Here is an 18,456-nt window from a genome sequence, read left to right as displayed (position 1 = left end):
ATCAACTGCTGGATATTGTAAATGACAGCTGCCTTAAAACTACTTGCCAGACAATAATTCTACCGGCAATTTAGAAAACTTAGAAAAGTCATGGCGGAATATGCTGAGATTGCCACCACAGCATTTAAATCCCTATTACCATTTCTGACATCCTATCTGTGTGAAGAGGAGCTTTCTGCAGTCATAGTAACAGAATAAACTGAACATGAGCATGACACAAGTGTGTGCCATTGTTTTTTATTACCCCCCAGATGAAACTCAAGGTTCTTATTCATTTAGCATTCTATTGAGTTAAAGTGTTTAAATTGATTTTTTTTGGTGTAACTGCATTTTATTTTAAGACATGTTTATAAACAATTGAATTGAAATTCTTAATTTAATATAAAGAATCAATGTCTCCCCTCCCCGTCCCCTCAGTGGGTCGCGATAAAATTATCAAACATTTAAAGGTCCGCGACGATAAAAAAAAGTTGGGGACCTCTGCTGTAATATACCGAAATTGAGTTAGTACTATTTTTCACAGTTAGGTACTAATTTCAACATTTTTCTAAACATACCTCGACACGCGTTTGTCTATGAAATAAAACCAAGGATATTCTGTAATCTGTCAAATTGTCATAAATTTGAAAGCTGTTTGTTTTCGAATTTATTTAAAATGTCTTTTTTCGGCGAGATATTTATGCCACCGGAGATAGTCGAGTTGATACTGAAAAATTTAGATCCTGAAACCTTCATAATTTCAAGGAGGGTTTGCCGAAGTTGGTGCTTGCTCGTGGATCAACTATCTAAAGTAATAAAAAAAAGTTTCATGTTTTTTCTTGAAAAATAATTAAAAACTCGTTATTATTATATGTATTATTTACATTTAAATCATACAATATTAATTGTGCGTTAATTTAATGTTTATTATGTCCTTAAAATATGCAGTGGTGATAAATGAGCATATCCATATTTTTAAAAGTTATCACAAAGGTCATATCAAAGTCCTATAGTTATTCAACTAAATTACTAACATAGAACGCCACACCACTCTATTTGCAAACATTCTTCGCCTCTTCCACGTTCATGCATTTCCTCATACTTACCCGCTGATTATTTCGACTTTTTAACCTGACCGCTTTCAAGTATTTAGCATACCTGATCGTGCAAAGTTTTTCTCAGTCTTCCTCTGCTCCTTTTTCCAACTACATTCGCTCCATTAATTATTAGTTAACAGTTATTCGTAAGTTATTTTAAATTTATAAGATTGAAAAAAAATTTTTTTTTCAAAGTTTTGTAATGAAATTTCACAGCAACCGGGTTTCCTCGTTACCGACATCATCAGACTGGTCAAATAAAATTCATGCGGAATAAATTACAAAGTTAGTATTTTATTATATAAAATGCAGTTCCACCAAGAAATGTCATTAAAAATTTAAAAAAAAAAAGTTTTGTCATTCTTATAAATTTAAATAACTTATGAATAACTGTTAACTAATAATTTATGAAGCGAATGTACAAAAAGAAGCAGAGGAAGACTGAGAAAAACTTGGCACGATCAGGTAGGCTTGAATACTTAATACTTGAAAGCGGTCAGGTTAGGGAGTCGAAATAATCAGCGGGTAAGTATGAGGAGATGCATGAACGTAGAAGAGGGGAAGAATGTTTGCAAATACAGAGTGGTGTGGCGTTCTATTCTCTCTGCCTACCCTTTATATTATATTGAAAAAATTGTTCCAGGATCCAAGTGTATGGGAGCACTTTAGCAAGTCCTTCGACTGCGGTGTAAAGGAGATATACTACAGGGGCAGGATATCGTGGGCAACCGCATTCCGCAACTGGTACTTGAGGAGGAGAATATCTTCCGCGACGACCAGCTGCTACAAGCTCGCTACCGTGGACTCATTTCCCATCCGACATTTATCCATAACTAGAGGTAGAAGTCCTTTCAAAAGTTGGAGACATTTGAAAATATACTGAAACTACCTATTTAACCCTTTTTAATTACACGATAATTAAAAAACGTTAAATAGGTAGGTATGTGATTTTGAAATATTGGTAAATGGGGAGATTTTGGAACAGGTAGATGATTTCATATATTTGGGTAGTATGTTTTCTAGGGATGGAAAGATTGATAAAGACATAGAAAGGAGAGTGAATGCTGGGAACAGAGTGAATGGTGCACTAAAATCAGTTTTAGCAAATAAAAATCTATCAGCGGAAGCTAAACTGGCAGTACACAATGGAGTTCTGGTTCCGACCCTTATGTATGGAAGCGAAGCATGGAGTTGGAAAAAGAAGGATGAAAGCAGACTGAATGCAGTCGAAATGCGATCGCTCAGACGAATGTGTGGCAAAACGATGTTTGATAGATGTTCGAATGATGAAATAAGGAAAGAATGTAAGGCTGAGATAAGCATTATCGATAAAATTAAGAAAGGTGTGTTGAGATGGTTTGGACATGTGGAGCGTATGAGTGAAGAAAGAACGGTTAAACAAATTTATGAGGCGAATGTAGTTGGAAAAAGAAGCAGAGGACGACCGAGGAAAACTTGGCACAATCAGGTATGTCAAATACTTGAAAGCGGCCGGGTCAGGAGTCGTAATAATCGTCGGGTATGTATGAGGAGATGCATGAATGTAGAAGAGGCAAAGAATGTTTGCAAGGACAGAGTGGTGTGGCGTTCGATTCTCTCTGCCTACCCCTGCGGAGAAGCGGCGTGATGGTTAGTTAGTTAGTTAGTTAGTTATGTGATTTTTCACTCTAATATTTAATCCATATTACCCTGGACTGGTACCTGAAGCGGAGGGCTGATCACCTTTCCCTCATGTGTTAACGATCAAGATAACACTGTGTTTGTATGATGCAGTGCCCTATGCACCATTGGGGTGCGGATAAGGGTTTGAATGAATGAATATAAATATACATATATATATAGATACATACATATATTTTTTTTAGGTACCGTAGAACGGGGCTACTTGAACTTTGATGTGTTACTTGAGCCCAGTACAAAAAAAATATTTAGATCCGTATTTTATCTACCCTGTTGTTTCCCTGACAGGTGACACTTATTGTCACAGATTTTTTTTCACAGAAGTTCAAGTACATACATCAAGTTCTACGGTACATAGATACATTTTTTATATTTTATTAATCATATGTATGGCTCTTTAGGCATAGCCTGTGTTGAGCCGGAATACTTACATGTTAACACGTTGTCGTCAGGACACGGCATTTGCTGTTTTTCGCGGACTGTCGGTCAACTGCAAGACACGGCAAATGCCGTTTTTATCGACTGTCGGTTATCGGCGGGAAACGGCAATATCCGGGTTTGTTATCAGCGTGAAATAAAACGCGTTGAAGGGTAATCTGCTACCTGGGTGCTAGGCGATAGTCTGTTGACGTTATTTGAGATGTCTTGTCCAGATTGGCTAGTGTGTCGCTTGTAAAGGCATCCCCAGAAATCTAGAGTTTTTATGCGATCTCAATCTCAAGTTTAGTTTGAGCCATTTCACGTATTGGACTATTTTTCATACCGCTCGCACTGTTTTGTTTACTGTTTGGTGTGTTATTATTTGAATATATTAGCATTGTATAGGGAATGATACCTCGGAGGGGAAGACTATTTTTTATAGTTTACAATGCTTCTAAAATTGTGAAATACGGAATACTTAATTAAAAATTATGATTATAATTTATTTTTGATGATCAAATGTCATTTATGATTTCTTTGAAAATTTCAATCGAAAATATTATTTGGTTTAGAAATTGTGTCAATTTTAAGAAAGCGATATATTTTTGCGCCAATCGCGAAAAACACCCGCTATAGGCTAGAGTCTATTGTTCGAAGCGCCCGACTACAATGTGTTAATACAATATAGGGGTTTTTTTTTTAATAATCAGATTTTATACATTAAGAGATATAACACAATAAAAAGGTAAAACAATAAAATAATCAGAAGCATTAAACCTGGACTCTAATTAAGTCGATGGTGTTCTCATTGGTATGAGGACACCATCGACGGACACTGTTCTTAAAAGCCATAATATAAACCATATCCGCTCCCTATGTGGAGTATGTCTTTGTCCGCCTCCGTGGTGTAACTGCCAGTTCTGGAGGTCCCGGGTTCGATTCCCAGGGGGGGAGGGTTCAAATAAATACAAGTGATCATTTCACTTTAATATTTATTCAACATTACCTGAAGCGGAGGGCTGATCACCTTTCCTTCATGTATAAACAACACTGCGTTTTTATGATGCAGTGCCCTATGCACCATTGGGGTGCGGATAGGGGTTTGAAGATATGGAGTCAGTTTTCTGTTGGCCGCCAGCTCCCTTGCATCCTCCCAAGTCAGTTCTGCATCCCGAAGTTCAGACGAGAACTGCCAACGAATTGTCAGCAGTGGTCGTCTTGGCCGGCGCGAACTTGATACCTTGTTAAGGAGGCAAGCTTGATGGCGGCTCTCGGGAGGCATGCGGAGTACATGGCCAAGCCAACTGAATCGCCTTTTCTTGACAGTTGTGACCAAGATGGGTCAGACCAGCTGGGTCCTACGCCTTATCTCTTCATTCCTCACAAAATCAAACCACCGTACGCCTAAAATTATTTGCAGACACCTATTCTCAAAGCTCAGTGCACAGCTGCTCTGGGCCCTTGTAAGGTGGCATGTTTCACAGCATTATAAGAATATAGGAGCAATGCAGGCATTGGATAGGCGGTATTTGATCTTAGTTGATTATAAGATTTAGTAAATGTATTCATTTTTAATCATCATGTTGTTTTTATGTGGATCTTGAAAATAAAATTTTACTATTTTTAGATGGGAGAATTATTGTCACGCTGAGAGAAGCACTAATGTTTTTTGATTTCCAATCCCTACGCTGTGGAAATATGATTCGCGGACAGTGTAAGTATTTTGATATTACGTCACTTACTTTACCATTGTGACACTTTAAGACCTACAGACTGAAATAAAAGACACTTGAAATAAAACGCAATTTAACAGTGGTTCTTAACCTGGGTTCGATGGAACCCCGGGGGTTCAGTGAGTCAGTCTCCCGGGTTCGGCGGAGGTCAAAACACACACCCGACTTACTGTACGATATTTTGAAAAGTGATACGGCGTACGATATTTTAATTTATCCAATAATAATAAAACCCTTATCCGCATCCCAATGGTGCATAGGGCACTGCGTCATATAAACGCTGTGTAATCTTGATCGTTTACACATGAAGGAAAGGTGATCAGCCCTCCGCTTCAGGCACCAGTCCAGGGTAGTATTGAATAAATATATTTTTACCCCCCCTGGAAATCGAACCCGGGTCCTCCAGAACGGTAGCCGAGCGTGCTGACCATTACATTAATTTATCCATTACATTAATTTATCCAATAGATCTAGTATATTATTTGAAAGGAATATATCAATCTAGCAAAAAAATAATGAAAGAGCTCAAACAAACGCTAAAACAATCCTCGTACTCCGCACCCTACACTTTTTTAACTGGGATGGGACTCAAACGGATGGAAATAATTCGTAACAAATGTACTATTGGTCATAACGTGTTGTAATCTTTTATAATTTTACAATGGCGAAATGTGATTTACAAAATCGGGGAATCACATAGAATAGAAAAGTGATAGTTTCCTTGCAACATTTTTTTTTTATTCATTTAATATATTTACATTTTTATTTATAACATAATACATTTGAATCATTTATACATATGGAGAACTTTTATATTTCGATTCGCTGTGCCTCTCCATAAAAGAGTCTGTGCTCTTGTGCTTGGAAAGGGACTTACACTCGTAGTTTAATGTTATATAATAAAAGAAATAATAGTTTTTTTTATATATTTTTTAAAGATTTAAATGTATAGAGCTTTAATTTTTTTCTTAAGGATTTTTATATCATCTATTTTTTTAATTTCTTTAGGGAAGTTTATTGAAATGTTTGATTGCCAAATATTTGAAGTTTTGCCGAAATTGCTTGGTGTTGCATTTTGGAGTAGAAAAATCGTTTGAGAATCTCGATGATAAATTTTTTGTTAAATTTAAATAGTTGTCACCCTTTAGTATTTGAAAAACTGCGGTTTTTTTATAAATGGATTCTATATTTGGGACTTGAAATTTTTTAAATAATAATTTTGTTGGAAATATGTTTTTTTTTCAAGATAACTTTAATTATGGTTTTGTGTACTATTTTCACTGAGTTCAGTATGTTGTTGTATGAGCCTCCCCATGCAATAATGCCATACTGTAGTAGTGAGTGTACGATAGCATAGTAAACTCTTTTTAGGTTGTCGATTGATGCTCAATGGTCAAATAGTAATTGTAACAAGGTACAGCCGCGTATTTCTGAACTGGTCTCTGAAATGCAACAGCAGAAGTCATTATTTTCAAGTATTTGCAGTAAATATTTATGATTTTGTTTTTGTTTTCATATAAAAATCATGTAATAATGGTTTTGTTCTTTGTTTTTAATGGTTTTGTTCATTTTATGTACCTATGTATAAATATATACCCAAATTTGTAAAAGAAAAACACTTGTTTTTTACCACTTGAGTTTATTTTATTATGAAGACTAGTTTCGGGAGCTATGCTTCAATCTTCAGTTCTAAATATAATAATAATAAAACCATTATCCGTACCCCAATGGTGCATAGGGCACTGCTTCATATAAATGCAGTGTTATCTTGATCGTTTTACACATGAAGGAAAGGTGATCAGCCCTCCGCTTCAGGTACCAGTCCAGGGTATAATATCGAATAAATATTACAGTGAAAAAATCACTTATATTTATTTGCCCCCCTTGGGAATCGAATCCGGGACCTCCAGAACGGTAGCCTAGCGTGCTGACCATTACACTACGGAGGCGGACTAAATATAAACAGTCTAAATATAAGCATAGCTTCCGAAACTAGTCGTTATAATAAAATAAACTCAAGTGGAAAAAATCAAGTGTTTTTATTTAACAATTTCATCATCTCTTACCACAAAGTGCATGCCGAAACAATAAATATAATATTTACCCATGTATGGAATTTGAAAAATAATATTTAACTTTTCCAAATAAGGGTTTGGTGAATGCATTTGAAACTGGTGGTGTTCGGCACCTCCAACACGGTTAAGAACCACTGTATTAGAATATATTGCCTTATTTTACCTCACATCCCTCACTGGACTCTCGACTATCCGCATTTATTTTTAAGTTTATAAATTGCGCCATTTTATTTATATAATATGTTGGTTTCTGTTTAGATTTAAAATATAATGAAACTGATAAGATGCTTGCCGTACATGCCTGCACCAATTCTTTACACCTGAAAACCAAAGTGGAAAATTCATCCAAAATGGTTATACATAATGTGGAATTTTACAGGTTAGATATTCTATAAATGAAAATAATTAACACTTCTTCTTCTCCGTCTTAATCCTCATTGCTGAGGGTTGTGACCCTTGCAGAAGCAATGACTCTTCTCCAGTTATCCCTTGACTGCGCTGCACGTAGCGCTCCAACCACTGAGGTGCCTGCTGCTGCCTTAAATTAACACATTGACTGCCAAATTAGAAAACAAAACGATCCTTGCGGCCACAACTGTAATTTTATTCATACTTATTAGTTTTCAGAGTAAAATGTGGGCCAATGTGGGTAATTTGTCCAAGGGGCCACACAGAATGTGCATACATTTTTTTTTATATGAAAAAGAGAAATATGTGTGTGTTTTTTATTATTTACACAAATATTTCAATTTCATACTATTTCTGTGAGCCTAAGCAGCTCATCATGTGAAATAAGTATCAAATTGTGGTAGAGTGGGTTCGAACCGAGAAACTATGACTTGAGAGTCCGCGATACTAACCACGGGACCACAACCCGAGGACCCGGGACCCACACGCATTTACGTTACGTGGCAAATGTGAAGCGTATCCAATTGGATTGGAGTTATAACTCACTCAACTGCTTGATCAAACAAAGCATAAGTTATAAATATAACACACATGGCGTTCAACGTGTTAAAAAAAACATATTCTTATATCTGCATGTTTAAAAATATGTATTTAAACATTCCACATATGCTCATCTTCTACAAATGCTGTGATTTTTCACTCTAATATTTATTCCATATTACGAGGGCTGAACACCTTTCCTTCTTGTGCTAAACGATCAAGATAACACTGCGTTTGTATGAGGCAGTGCCCTATGCACCATTGGGGTGCGGATAAGGGTTTGAATGAATGAATGACATATGCAATAGTCTTAGATACCGGTATGCGGTAAGGTTTTCGATACGATTGCATATATCGCTCACTCCTTTCGAGAACGTCATAAATAAAAAAACGACAATTTTTAGGTGTGCATGTTTTCGGAATGCCCAGAAAATGTGCTATATTCCAGCGAAAGTGGCATATTTTTAACTTAATATTTACCCGCTACAGGGCAGAAAGTGTTATTTTTGCATTTTGAAGAAAAGGTATTGTATAATTATTTTTTTAAAGATACTAAATATTTTTCAAAAGGAGAAAAAACTTTTAGGTTTTACCTAATAAGTTCTGTTGCACAGTAAAAAGTTCAGTAAGTGGCTTGATATTTATTTTTAATACAATGTATTATATTTTTTAACTTTAAAAACATTCTCCTGAAAAATCATGTATTTTGATTTATGACGTTCTTGAAAGGAGTGAGCGATATAACAGGTTTCAAGAATTAATGCAATATGGATGTTTAATAATGGGGAGTGTGGTGAACGGTACACGAGTGTATAAAGTGAACACTTAAGCTAGCCAAATGCTGGTCATAAGCCCTGGGATGTCAAGACTTCCATCTTCTTTCATAAAAATGGAAAAAATGATATGTATTTTATATCAAGACACCTTTAAAATTTAAATCTCATTCATAGGCTCAATAATCCAGTATCCAATATAATCATCTCTTCTTCCGCTTGTTGTGTGGGCCTTGTGGCCTGTTTTTATGTTCCTGTCAATCCATCTCGTTGGTGGTCTACCTTGAAGTTGGCCATGCAGTGTTTGCATTGTGGGGGAATCTGAATGGTTGCATTCTCCTCACATGCGCTTACCATTGTCTTCTTTGTTGTCTTCCCCACCTAACGACATCTTGGATCTTGCATATTTCTCTTATCCTGGTGTTCCTTATTCTATTTCTTATCGTATGCATTTTTGTGTTGCATTATTCATGCATTTTTCTCAAATAACACCTAAACTGTAGAACTTTTTTCACTTTAAGCTATTTTAATTTATCACTTATCATAGTATTTCTATTTATGCAAAAAATTACGGACTTGAGATGCAAATATCCGGGGGAATCTATTTAAAGTTATGGAGCAGCTTTGGCCGGCCGCTGTACAGCGCCAAGCCAAAACACTCTCAACTAATAATAATTAAGATTATCGTGATCACCTTGTCTTCATGTAACTAACGACCAAGATAACACTGCGTTAATATGATGCGGTGCCCTATCCACCATTGGGTGCAGATAAGGGTTAGAAGAAGAGTATTAATATTGTTATTTTGTTTTAGTTTGAGGGGCGCCTGTTGTCACTATATAACGCAAGATCGCAGGGTATTCAAGTGTGTCATGGCCAACAACGCGTTCACTCCGCCCCAGTTCTTGGCGAGGTGGTTCGGGTCGGACCGCGTGTCGTATTTCCACGTTTACAATGACAACGTTTACATCATCACCCAGTCCGGCAAACTGCTCAAGTACGTGAACCACAGGCTGCTCCAGATCGGGACCTTCCAGTGGCCCGCGGGAAGTTGCAACCGGGAGGTTTTTCATTTCTTCAGAGGATGTAACCTCATGTACAGCAGTGAGTATCGCTTCTTGCAATTCATTATGTATTATAATATAATTTAAATTTAAAAAAATCTCAAATGCATATTTGGCATGACTCTACTCTTGTAATATGGAACACCAGGATAAGAGAAATATGCGAGATGGAAAATGTCGCTAGGCGGGGAACACAACAAAAAAGACAACGGTATTCCTAGGACCTCTAGTGTGCTAGCCGAATGCGGTAATCACTAACCTATGGAATACTCGACCCAAATTTATATAAGGGTCATTTATCATGTCACACGTTGTTTGCGGGAAACGCTACGCTCAAAAGCGTCTTTTACAAACTGTCGGTAGAGAGCGAGAGATGCTCATAAGTGTTCTGTTTGCTTACTTTTGGTAGAGCGCAAGTAGCCAAAAAACATTGTACAGGTGGGAATTGGGTTCGCGGTCACTTGTGATTTGATGATATATATATTTTTTTATTCTTCAATTATTTTTTTTTATTCACTAAATATACCTCAAAATTAATTTATTCCTTTCCCTTCTAAAAAATCACAAAAATGTGCTGTTTTCTGTTTCTGTAATGTAAATGTAACAAAGTATAATATCATTTTAAAAATTACACTTTGAAGTTGTTAGTCCGAAGAGGAAAGGTTGCGAATACATACATGGAATTATCACGAATCTAGGTCTAAGTTAAAACATTACCATTTTTTTATGTTTATGTATTAATTTTAAATCAAACACAGATTTTTTGAATCTACTAAGTTGTATTTTATTAACAATATTGTGACAATTGTTTCGCCTTGTTAGGGCATTATCAAACGAATGACATTCGTTTGATAATGCCCTAACAAGGCGAAACAATTGTCACATTATAATTTTTTATGTGTTTTTGTTAACCGGATCCACGCGGCTCGCATAAGCGTATGTGTTTTTACAAGACATGCCCCATACGCGGCTGACATAAGCGTTTGTGTTTTCACTTTGCTCCAAGTTTCGAACCTCAGTTCAACTTGGAGGGATTTTTTCATGGTGTGGAACATTGGATAAAATAATACGTCAATCCTCGGCCTTATGACATCTGTTGAAATATCTGACTAATAATTTGTAACATCACAAGGATAAATAAAAGAACAGATCCCTGATTTTTCTTGCGGTCGGTAATTAGTCCGCACCATAATCATGCCCTATATCTGTCTCACTCTCGACGCTACGCATCGCCAGTGGGTAAGAGTGACACACGATGCGTGCTTTGATTTATTTATGTTACGATCTAATTTGTTTATATTACGATATATTTCAAGAATAATGTGACACACGTGTATTATAGAGTACCAAAAAGGCACAATGAATCCCATTGAACGTTTTTGTTTAGGAAAATAAATCGTTTCATAACTAAATACATGATAAAAGTAATTATTTAAAAAACGGCGAAATACGCCGCGCACGGGCGTCTCTTAGGAACAAAGTTAACGCGTTTAAAAGGTTAATAAAATACAACTTAGTAGACTCAAAAAAATCTGTGTTTGATTTAAAAGTAATACATAAATTAAAATGGAGTTCTACAAATTAAACGCCAAATCAATAAATAATTACCATTTTTAGTTGATTTCACCGCCTCTTTTAATTTCAGACTCTACGCAGCTATACATTTGTTTGGAAAATGGCGATTCCAAATACTTGACGGTCAATATGGATATAACGTGTATTTTAATACACGCTAATATTTTGATAATCGGAACTTATTGGGGCGAGGTACGATGACCTTTAAATTATAAAAATGGACCTTGCTCAGTTGTGGTATTTTTGCTATATATTTACTTTTCCAGGTAAATTTTTACCACCTCATAGACTTCACGGACCCTCAAGTGACGGATTTGGGGATTCCTTCGTATCAGCACATACTGCGCAACGGGGACTCTGAACCCATCAGCGGGCTGGACGCGTACGAAGAGGAGCACTGCTACACCATCTTCATACGCACGAGAAGGGACATTTTTCTTCTCACGTTCGACAATTAAACTGAGTGACAAGCCACTGAAACTGCGATGGAGAGATGGCAGCAATAGTTCGGCTGTCCAAATTTAAAACACAGTAAGGGACATTATTTTTGTAGTAGGTTTTTTTTGCATTAGACTCTACTTAGTCCAAAAATGCAAAAAAAACCTACTACAAAAAAATTTCCCTTACTGTGTTTTTTAAATTTGGACAGCCGAGTTGGCCAAGTCATTTTTAAAATTTTATTTTTAATTATCGTTTTTATTCGAACAATGATGGTACTGGATCGATGGTCTGACATATTTTAACGTCATTTTAACTTTAGAAGGTTAAAAGACATTTTAACTTTGATTGTATTAGATATCGTATACCGGGTGTGCTGGCAAAAAACGTTAACTTAAAAATATGCAATTTTGACTTAATGATGCATATTATAAAGTTTTCAACGTTCTATAAACTAGCAAAATAACACTAAGTAGTTTGAAATGTCATATTTAAGTACATTCAACTTTAAATTTTCATTTCATTCAAATCTTTATCCGCACCCCAATGGTGCAGGGCATTGCATCATATAAACGCAATGTTATCTTGATCATTAACACATGAAGGAAAGGTGATCAGCCCTCCGCTTCTGTTACCAATCCAAGGTAAGAGTGAAAAATCACTCTTATATTTATTCAAAATTTGACCCCCCCTGGGAATCGAACCCGGGACCTCCAGTACGGTAGCCGAGCGTGCTGACAATTACACTACGGAGGCGGACTTTAAATTTAGTAGCGGGTACAGTGAATTTAGAGTTAACGTTTGCCAGTATACCCACGATATGATAGATTGATAAATACAGGTCTTTCGAGTGTGCCTTTGACCCTCAGAAATAAAAAAAATCTGATGGAGCTGGATCGGGAGTGCAGGGCGGCTGCGCTAGCGGCGCCTAGCTCACATGCGCATACCATTGTATCCTTCGTTGTCTTCCCCACCTGACGACATTTTCCATCTCGCATATTTCCCTTGTCCTGGCGTTTCTTATTCCGTCTCGTAGACTCTTGCCAGATATGCTTCTTAGAGTCTTTATTTCTGACACTCTTAGGCGCGTTTTTTGTGCCTACGGTGTCCGCTCTACTTTCGATTCCATACGTCATGAGACGTAGTCATGTAAATTTTCCGCTCCAACACGCCGCGACCAATAGGCGTGCGGTAAAAAATATATTTTGTTACTTTTGGACACCGAGTATGAGTACAAATGGTTCTACAATTTAAAATATGATAAATCTCGATGGAGCTGAATCTTTTGTGCCTTAAAAATGTGCTTTATATAGTCATATCGATAATAAATGCAAAACACAGTAAGTCCACAACTTACGTGAGTACTTACACCATTTTAAAAGTAAAATATTTGCCTTGCATCTTTTTCCTCCACCTTTTCTGTCCACAGGAAGTGATTAATGACTAAATCATAATTTAGATTTCTCCCTTGTCAGTTATGTGTGTGTTGCGATCGAGATTCTTTCCACGTTTGCATTTTCTACGCATGTAGATCTATTCTGTTTTCACATATCGCTCACTCCTTTCAACAACGTCATAAATCATAAATTATCGATTTTAAGTTGTGCATGTTTTCGGAATGGCTAGAAAATGTACTATATCCCAGTAAAAGCGGCATATTTTTTACTTAATATTTACCCGCTACAGGGCAGAACGTGTTGTTTTTGCATTTTGAAGAAAAGGTATTGTTTAATTATTTTTTTAAATATACTAAATAATTTTCAAATGGAGAAAAAACCTTCAAGTTTTACTTAAAAAGATCTGCTGCATAGTAAAAATTTCAATAAGGGCTTGATATTTATTTTTAATACATTTTATTATGTTCTTAAACTTTAAAAATGATCTCCTGAAAAATCAAGTTTTTTGATATATGACGTTGTTGAAAGGAGTGAGCGATATGAACTATATCCATAAAATTGGTGCATATTATACACACCATATATGTATCACAATATTTTTTTTTTGACTTATATGAAAACCTTCGGAACGCAATTATCACATTAGTAGAGGACTTACTGTAGTATTACAGAAATACTGTAATATTTTTGGAAAGGGTGAAATGAGAAAATAAATGATTTTTTCTTCCTTTTAATTAGACTTAAGCCGCTTGTGCACTGCACGGAATTTTACCGTCTGGCAGTCCGGTTTTGAAAAAAGCGACTACGATAGTTTAGCGTGATCGCATTTACGCACAACATGTTCACGCACCGATCTGAAGAAAGATGGGACAAAAGCACAAGCCAATCATCCGTTTTATATGCTAACTGACGTGTCGGACAGTAAAATTCCGCGTAGTGCACAAACGCCCATATAATATCATGACTAGTGTAATTATGATTAAATTTTAACATTACCTATTGACATTCCCTTTTCAAATGAATTGTACTAAATTGTGATGGTGAAATTGCAATTACAAAATACTTACGTACTACGTTTGTGTAAATGATATATTTTTATTAGATTATCAACATCGCTGTTCATTGTACTCTTGTTAAAAATCAAAAGGGTCTTTTTAGGTATTTCTTTATTGTTTTAACAATTAATTATTTTTAAAAATTACAATGAAATGTTTACACTTTTGCCTCGGGTACAAATTGGGTACTCGGCTGTCCAAACTTAAAACACAGTAAGGGACATTTTTTTTAAGTACGTTTTTTTGCATTTTTGGACTAAGTAGAATCTACTTAATCCAAAAATGCAAAAAAAACGTACTACAAAAAAAATGTCCCTTACTGTGTTTTGAGTTTGGACAGCCGTACTACTGTGACGGGGCAATGATTATAAATTTTAAACCAGTAAGAATTTTAAAACAATAATTTTAAAGGTATTTCTGTATAACCCAAAATATTTAATGTACAGTGTAATGGTTAGCGCATTTGGCTACCATGCTGTAGTCCCGGGTTCGATTCCCAGGGGATCAAAACAAATACAAGTGATTCTCATATTGATCTCTGATTCTCATATTATCACCCGGGACACAAGAATCGCAAGACTGATCATCTTGCTTTTGTGCAATTAACGGTCAAGATAACAATGCGTCGATACGATGCGGTGCCCTATGCACCATTGGGTGCGAATAAGAGATTGAAGAAGTTATTGTATTAGACTGCGTAATATGAGGAACTATATAAAGGTAGGAAGGAACTATTATTTTCATTGATTGATTCGGCAGTCACTTTGTGGTAAAATCTATCCATTTTTAATTTATGTTTTACTTGGTAAATACCACTTTTGATGAAAGTGGTATTTACTGATTAAAACATTAGTTAAAAATGGATTTTAAAAAAGTTCTTTCATATATAAGAAACAGTTACACTTTTTAATCCACTAATGAACAAGTTCATATATTCATTTTAAAGTTTGGAATGCCAAACTTAAAACCTCATTAACCAGTGGAATGTGGTCTGGTTCCTTTCTGCATAATATGTACCATCATAAGGTCAACCCCGTGATGCTTTGTGAATGTAAACCAATGGCAAAATGTTAAAAATATTGTCATTTTTAAAGCAGAAAATTATTTTATAAATGGCAATTTTATTTTATATCAGTAACATCATTAAAACTATAAAGTCGCTTTTAATGTTCAATACATTTAAAAAAAGACCCTTTTGATTGATTCAAATATACCGAACTCCCTTACGCTTTAAGTAACTACTCAGTACATACCATAGGGCACATACTCAGTGCAAACGCAGAGAGGTATGCGGAAGGGGGCTAGGTGAATAATTTTAAAAATTATTTTTTAATTAAAATTAAGATTTGATAAGCAATAAAGAATTTTATATTTTGATATCCTGAATAGATTTTTGTACTAGAAATACTATCCACTATATTTTATTATTTACAACATTTTGAGTGTGTCCAAATACTTGTTCACAAAATCTGGATTGTCTCCAATTACAGGAGTTATTTTCATATTATTTTTTGACATCTCATCAAAGATGAAGAAGAATATGGAAGTCTGGGCATTTACGGGGCTGACGACCGTCATAGGCTGGTTTAAGTGATCACTTTACACACGTGTAACATTCACCAATTCTACCCATTATTGACAACCACACTACTCAAATTCTTGGAAGTTCTATATATATGAACCAATTTAGAAACCTTGTTCTTGAATCACTAGAACTTCACTAAAGACATCTATTGGTGAGATGTAAAGAAGCTCTTTATTAAGCAGAAACTCTTATATTAGTATGTGAGGTCCATATCCTGGATTTCAATCACACACATGTCAGTAATGGGTAGAATTGGTGAATGTTACACATGTGTAAAGTGATCACTTAAACCAGCCTATGACGGTCGTCAGCCCCGTAAATGCCCAGACTTCCATATTCTTCTTCATCTTTGATGAGATGTCAAAAATAATATATTTTATTATTATTTAAGTATACTTTTCCTTTGCACGGTAACGCGTGGAACGTATCTATCGTGTGAATAAGGAGTTCAGTGTATTCATACATATTTAAGCAAAAATGTTTCTATCTTACATTGGTGAATTTGTGCTTTATATTAAGATATATAGGTGGTTTTTTTAGATGTTTGGATTTTAAACTGATAACATTGTTTTTCTACACACTGCCAATTCGACGGTTGATTTATAATAGATTTATTTTATCCACTGACACTTCGTGATGGAATTGCATTTTTAATTTATTATTAGATTAAAACCAATATTTTTGTCCGCCTCCGTAGTGTAATGGTCAGCACGCTCTGCTACCGTTTTGTAGGTCCCAGGTTCGATTCCCAAGGGGGGTAATATAAATATTAGTGATTTTTTCACTGTAATATTTATTCAATATTACCATGGACTGGTACCTGAAGCGGAGGGTTGATCACCTTTCCTTCATGTGTAAAAAAAAACAATCAAGATAACACTGCGTTAAATGACACAGTGCCCTATGCACCATTCGGGTGCGGATTAGGGTTTTATGTATAAAACCAATATTTTTAGCTTTTCCACTTTTTTTATTTGACCAGCGACCGGGTTTCGTCGTTACCGACATCATCAGACTGGTGATGTCTGATGATGTCGGTAACGACAAAACCCGGTTGCTGGTCAAATAAAAAAAGTGGAAAAGCTAAAAATATTGGTTTTAATCTAATAATAGTTGATTTATAGTCATGTTATGCTATTTCGCCATGAATGAATGATGATTATGCGCATCGTAGGTTCGATGAATGGGCCGAAATAATATTTACCTTGATCCTCTTTTTCAACGCACAAGTTTGTTCACTGATGAGGCACATTTTTGGTTAAATGGAATGTCAATATAAGCAGAATTGCCGAATTTGAAGTGGAGAAACCCCGGAAACCTTTGTGGAGACGTCCTTACATCCATTAAAAGTCACTGTTTGGTGTTTTGTATGGCCGGGTGGAATCATTGGCCCGTGTTTTTTTAAAGACGATGCTGGCCAGAATGTTACGGTCAATAGAGAGCGCTTCAGAACCATGATTACTGACTTCTTTGTACCTCAGTTGAATGGCATTGACATCACAGAGCTAGTTTCAGTAAAATGGCGCAACATGCCACATGGCGGGTGCTATGCTGCCGCATATCACCCGCCTTAAAATGCCTTATTGCGGGAAATTTGAATTTTACCTCTAAAAAAAAAACAACCTATGCATATATAAATATATAAAGTAGACCAGAGTGAAGTTTTTAGTAGCCCTCTCTTCACTTTGGACTATTTTTGACGTTAATATTATATTTTTATAACTAATGAGAAATTTTAATGTTTAAATTATATAAAGAGTGAGGCACAGATCAAGTGTAACTTGTTTAATGTAAGTTTACGATATATTTAAACTGCAAATCACCTTTGATAAAATGCTCAAATTACTGTATTATTTATTGATTCGGCATTAACTTTGTGGAATGACATGATTATTTTATTAAAATTAAACACTTGAATATACCACTTTAATGAGTTTAATTTTTATTTGTCCGCCTCCGTAGTGTAATGGTCCGCACGCTCAGCTACCGTTCTGGAGGTCCCGGGTTCGATTCCCAGGGGGGTCAAATAAATATTAGTGATTTTTTCACTGTAATATTTATTCAATTTTACCCTGGACTGGTACCTGAAGCGGAGGGCTGATCACCTTTCCTTCATGTGTAAACGATCAAGATAACACTGCGTTTATATGACGCAGTGCCCTATGCACCATTGGGGTGCGGATAAGGGTTTAATTATTATTTTTTATTTATCTTCATTAAAACTCATCAGTCAAAGTATTAGGTGTAGCGTCGAATGATACGCGCGTTGCTCAACGTCAGTCTTGGTAATAATATGCTTCCAATTTGCAACTTAATGTACAGTGAAAAAATCACTTATATTTATTTTTACCCCCCTTGGGAATCGAACCCGGGACCTCCAGAACGGTAGCCGAGCGTGCTGACCATTACACTACGAAGGCGGACAAGGGTTAAGGGTTAAGGGTTAGTCAGTGGAAAAGACTTTAATATCATGGGACAAATATACAAAATTTGAACATATGCTAACATCTGAGAATTTGTAAAAATGTGTGTACTTACAAATAAGAATGTTACAGCTTCTTCGGCAGGTTACACTTGATCTCACCTTCAACATGTTTTATGAAATGTCCCCATTTATATATATTTTTTAATAAAAGT

At 35.7% G+C, this 18,456-nt stretch overlaps 1 protein-coding gene across 1 annotated transcript; it reads left to right on the top strand.

The window, feature by feature from the left end:
* Positions 1 to 627: 627 nt before the first annotated feature.
* Positions 628 to 16,784, top strand: LOC148300773 (uncharacterized). The gene is made up of 7 exons (XM_088274339.1): positions 628 to 790; positions 1,720 to 1,915; positions 4,804 to 4,890; positions 7,243 to 7,363; positions 9,520 to 9,809; positions 11,415 to 11,536; positions 11,611 to 16,784. The coding sequence occupies exons 1-7, from the start codon at positions 656 to 658 to the stop codon at positions 11,800 to 11,802; spliced, it is 1,143 nt and encodes a 380-aa protein (XP_088130465.1). The 5' UTR covers positions 628 to 655; the 3' UTR covers positions 11,803 to 16,784.
* The last annotated feature ends 1,672 nt before the right edge of the window (positions 16,785 to 18,456 follow it).

The sequence above is a fragment of the Brachycentrus maculatus genome, unplaced genomic scaffold, assembly GCF_059751285.1.
Source record: "Brachycentrus maculatus isolate JH-2025_06_01 unplaced genomic scaffold, ASM5975128v1 h1tg000657l, whole genome shotgun sequence".
NCBI classification, from domain to species: Eukaryota; Metazoa; Arthropoda; class Insecta; order Trichoptera; family Brachycentridae; genus Brachycentrus; species Brachycentrus maculatus.
Note: the sequence above shows the minus strand (reverse complement) of the source record. Positions and strands in the feature narration are given on the sequence as shown.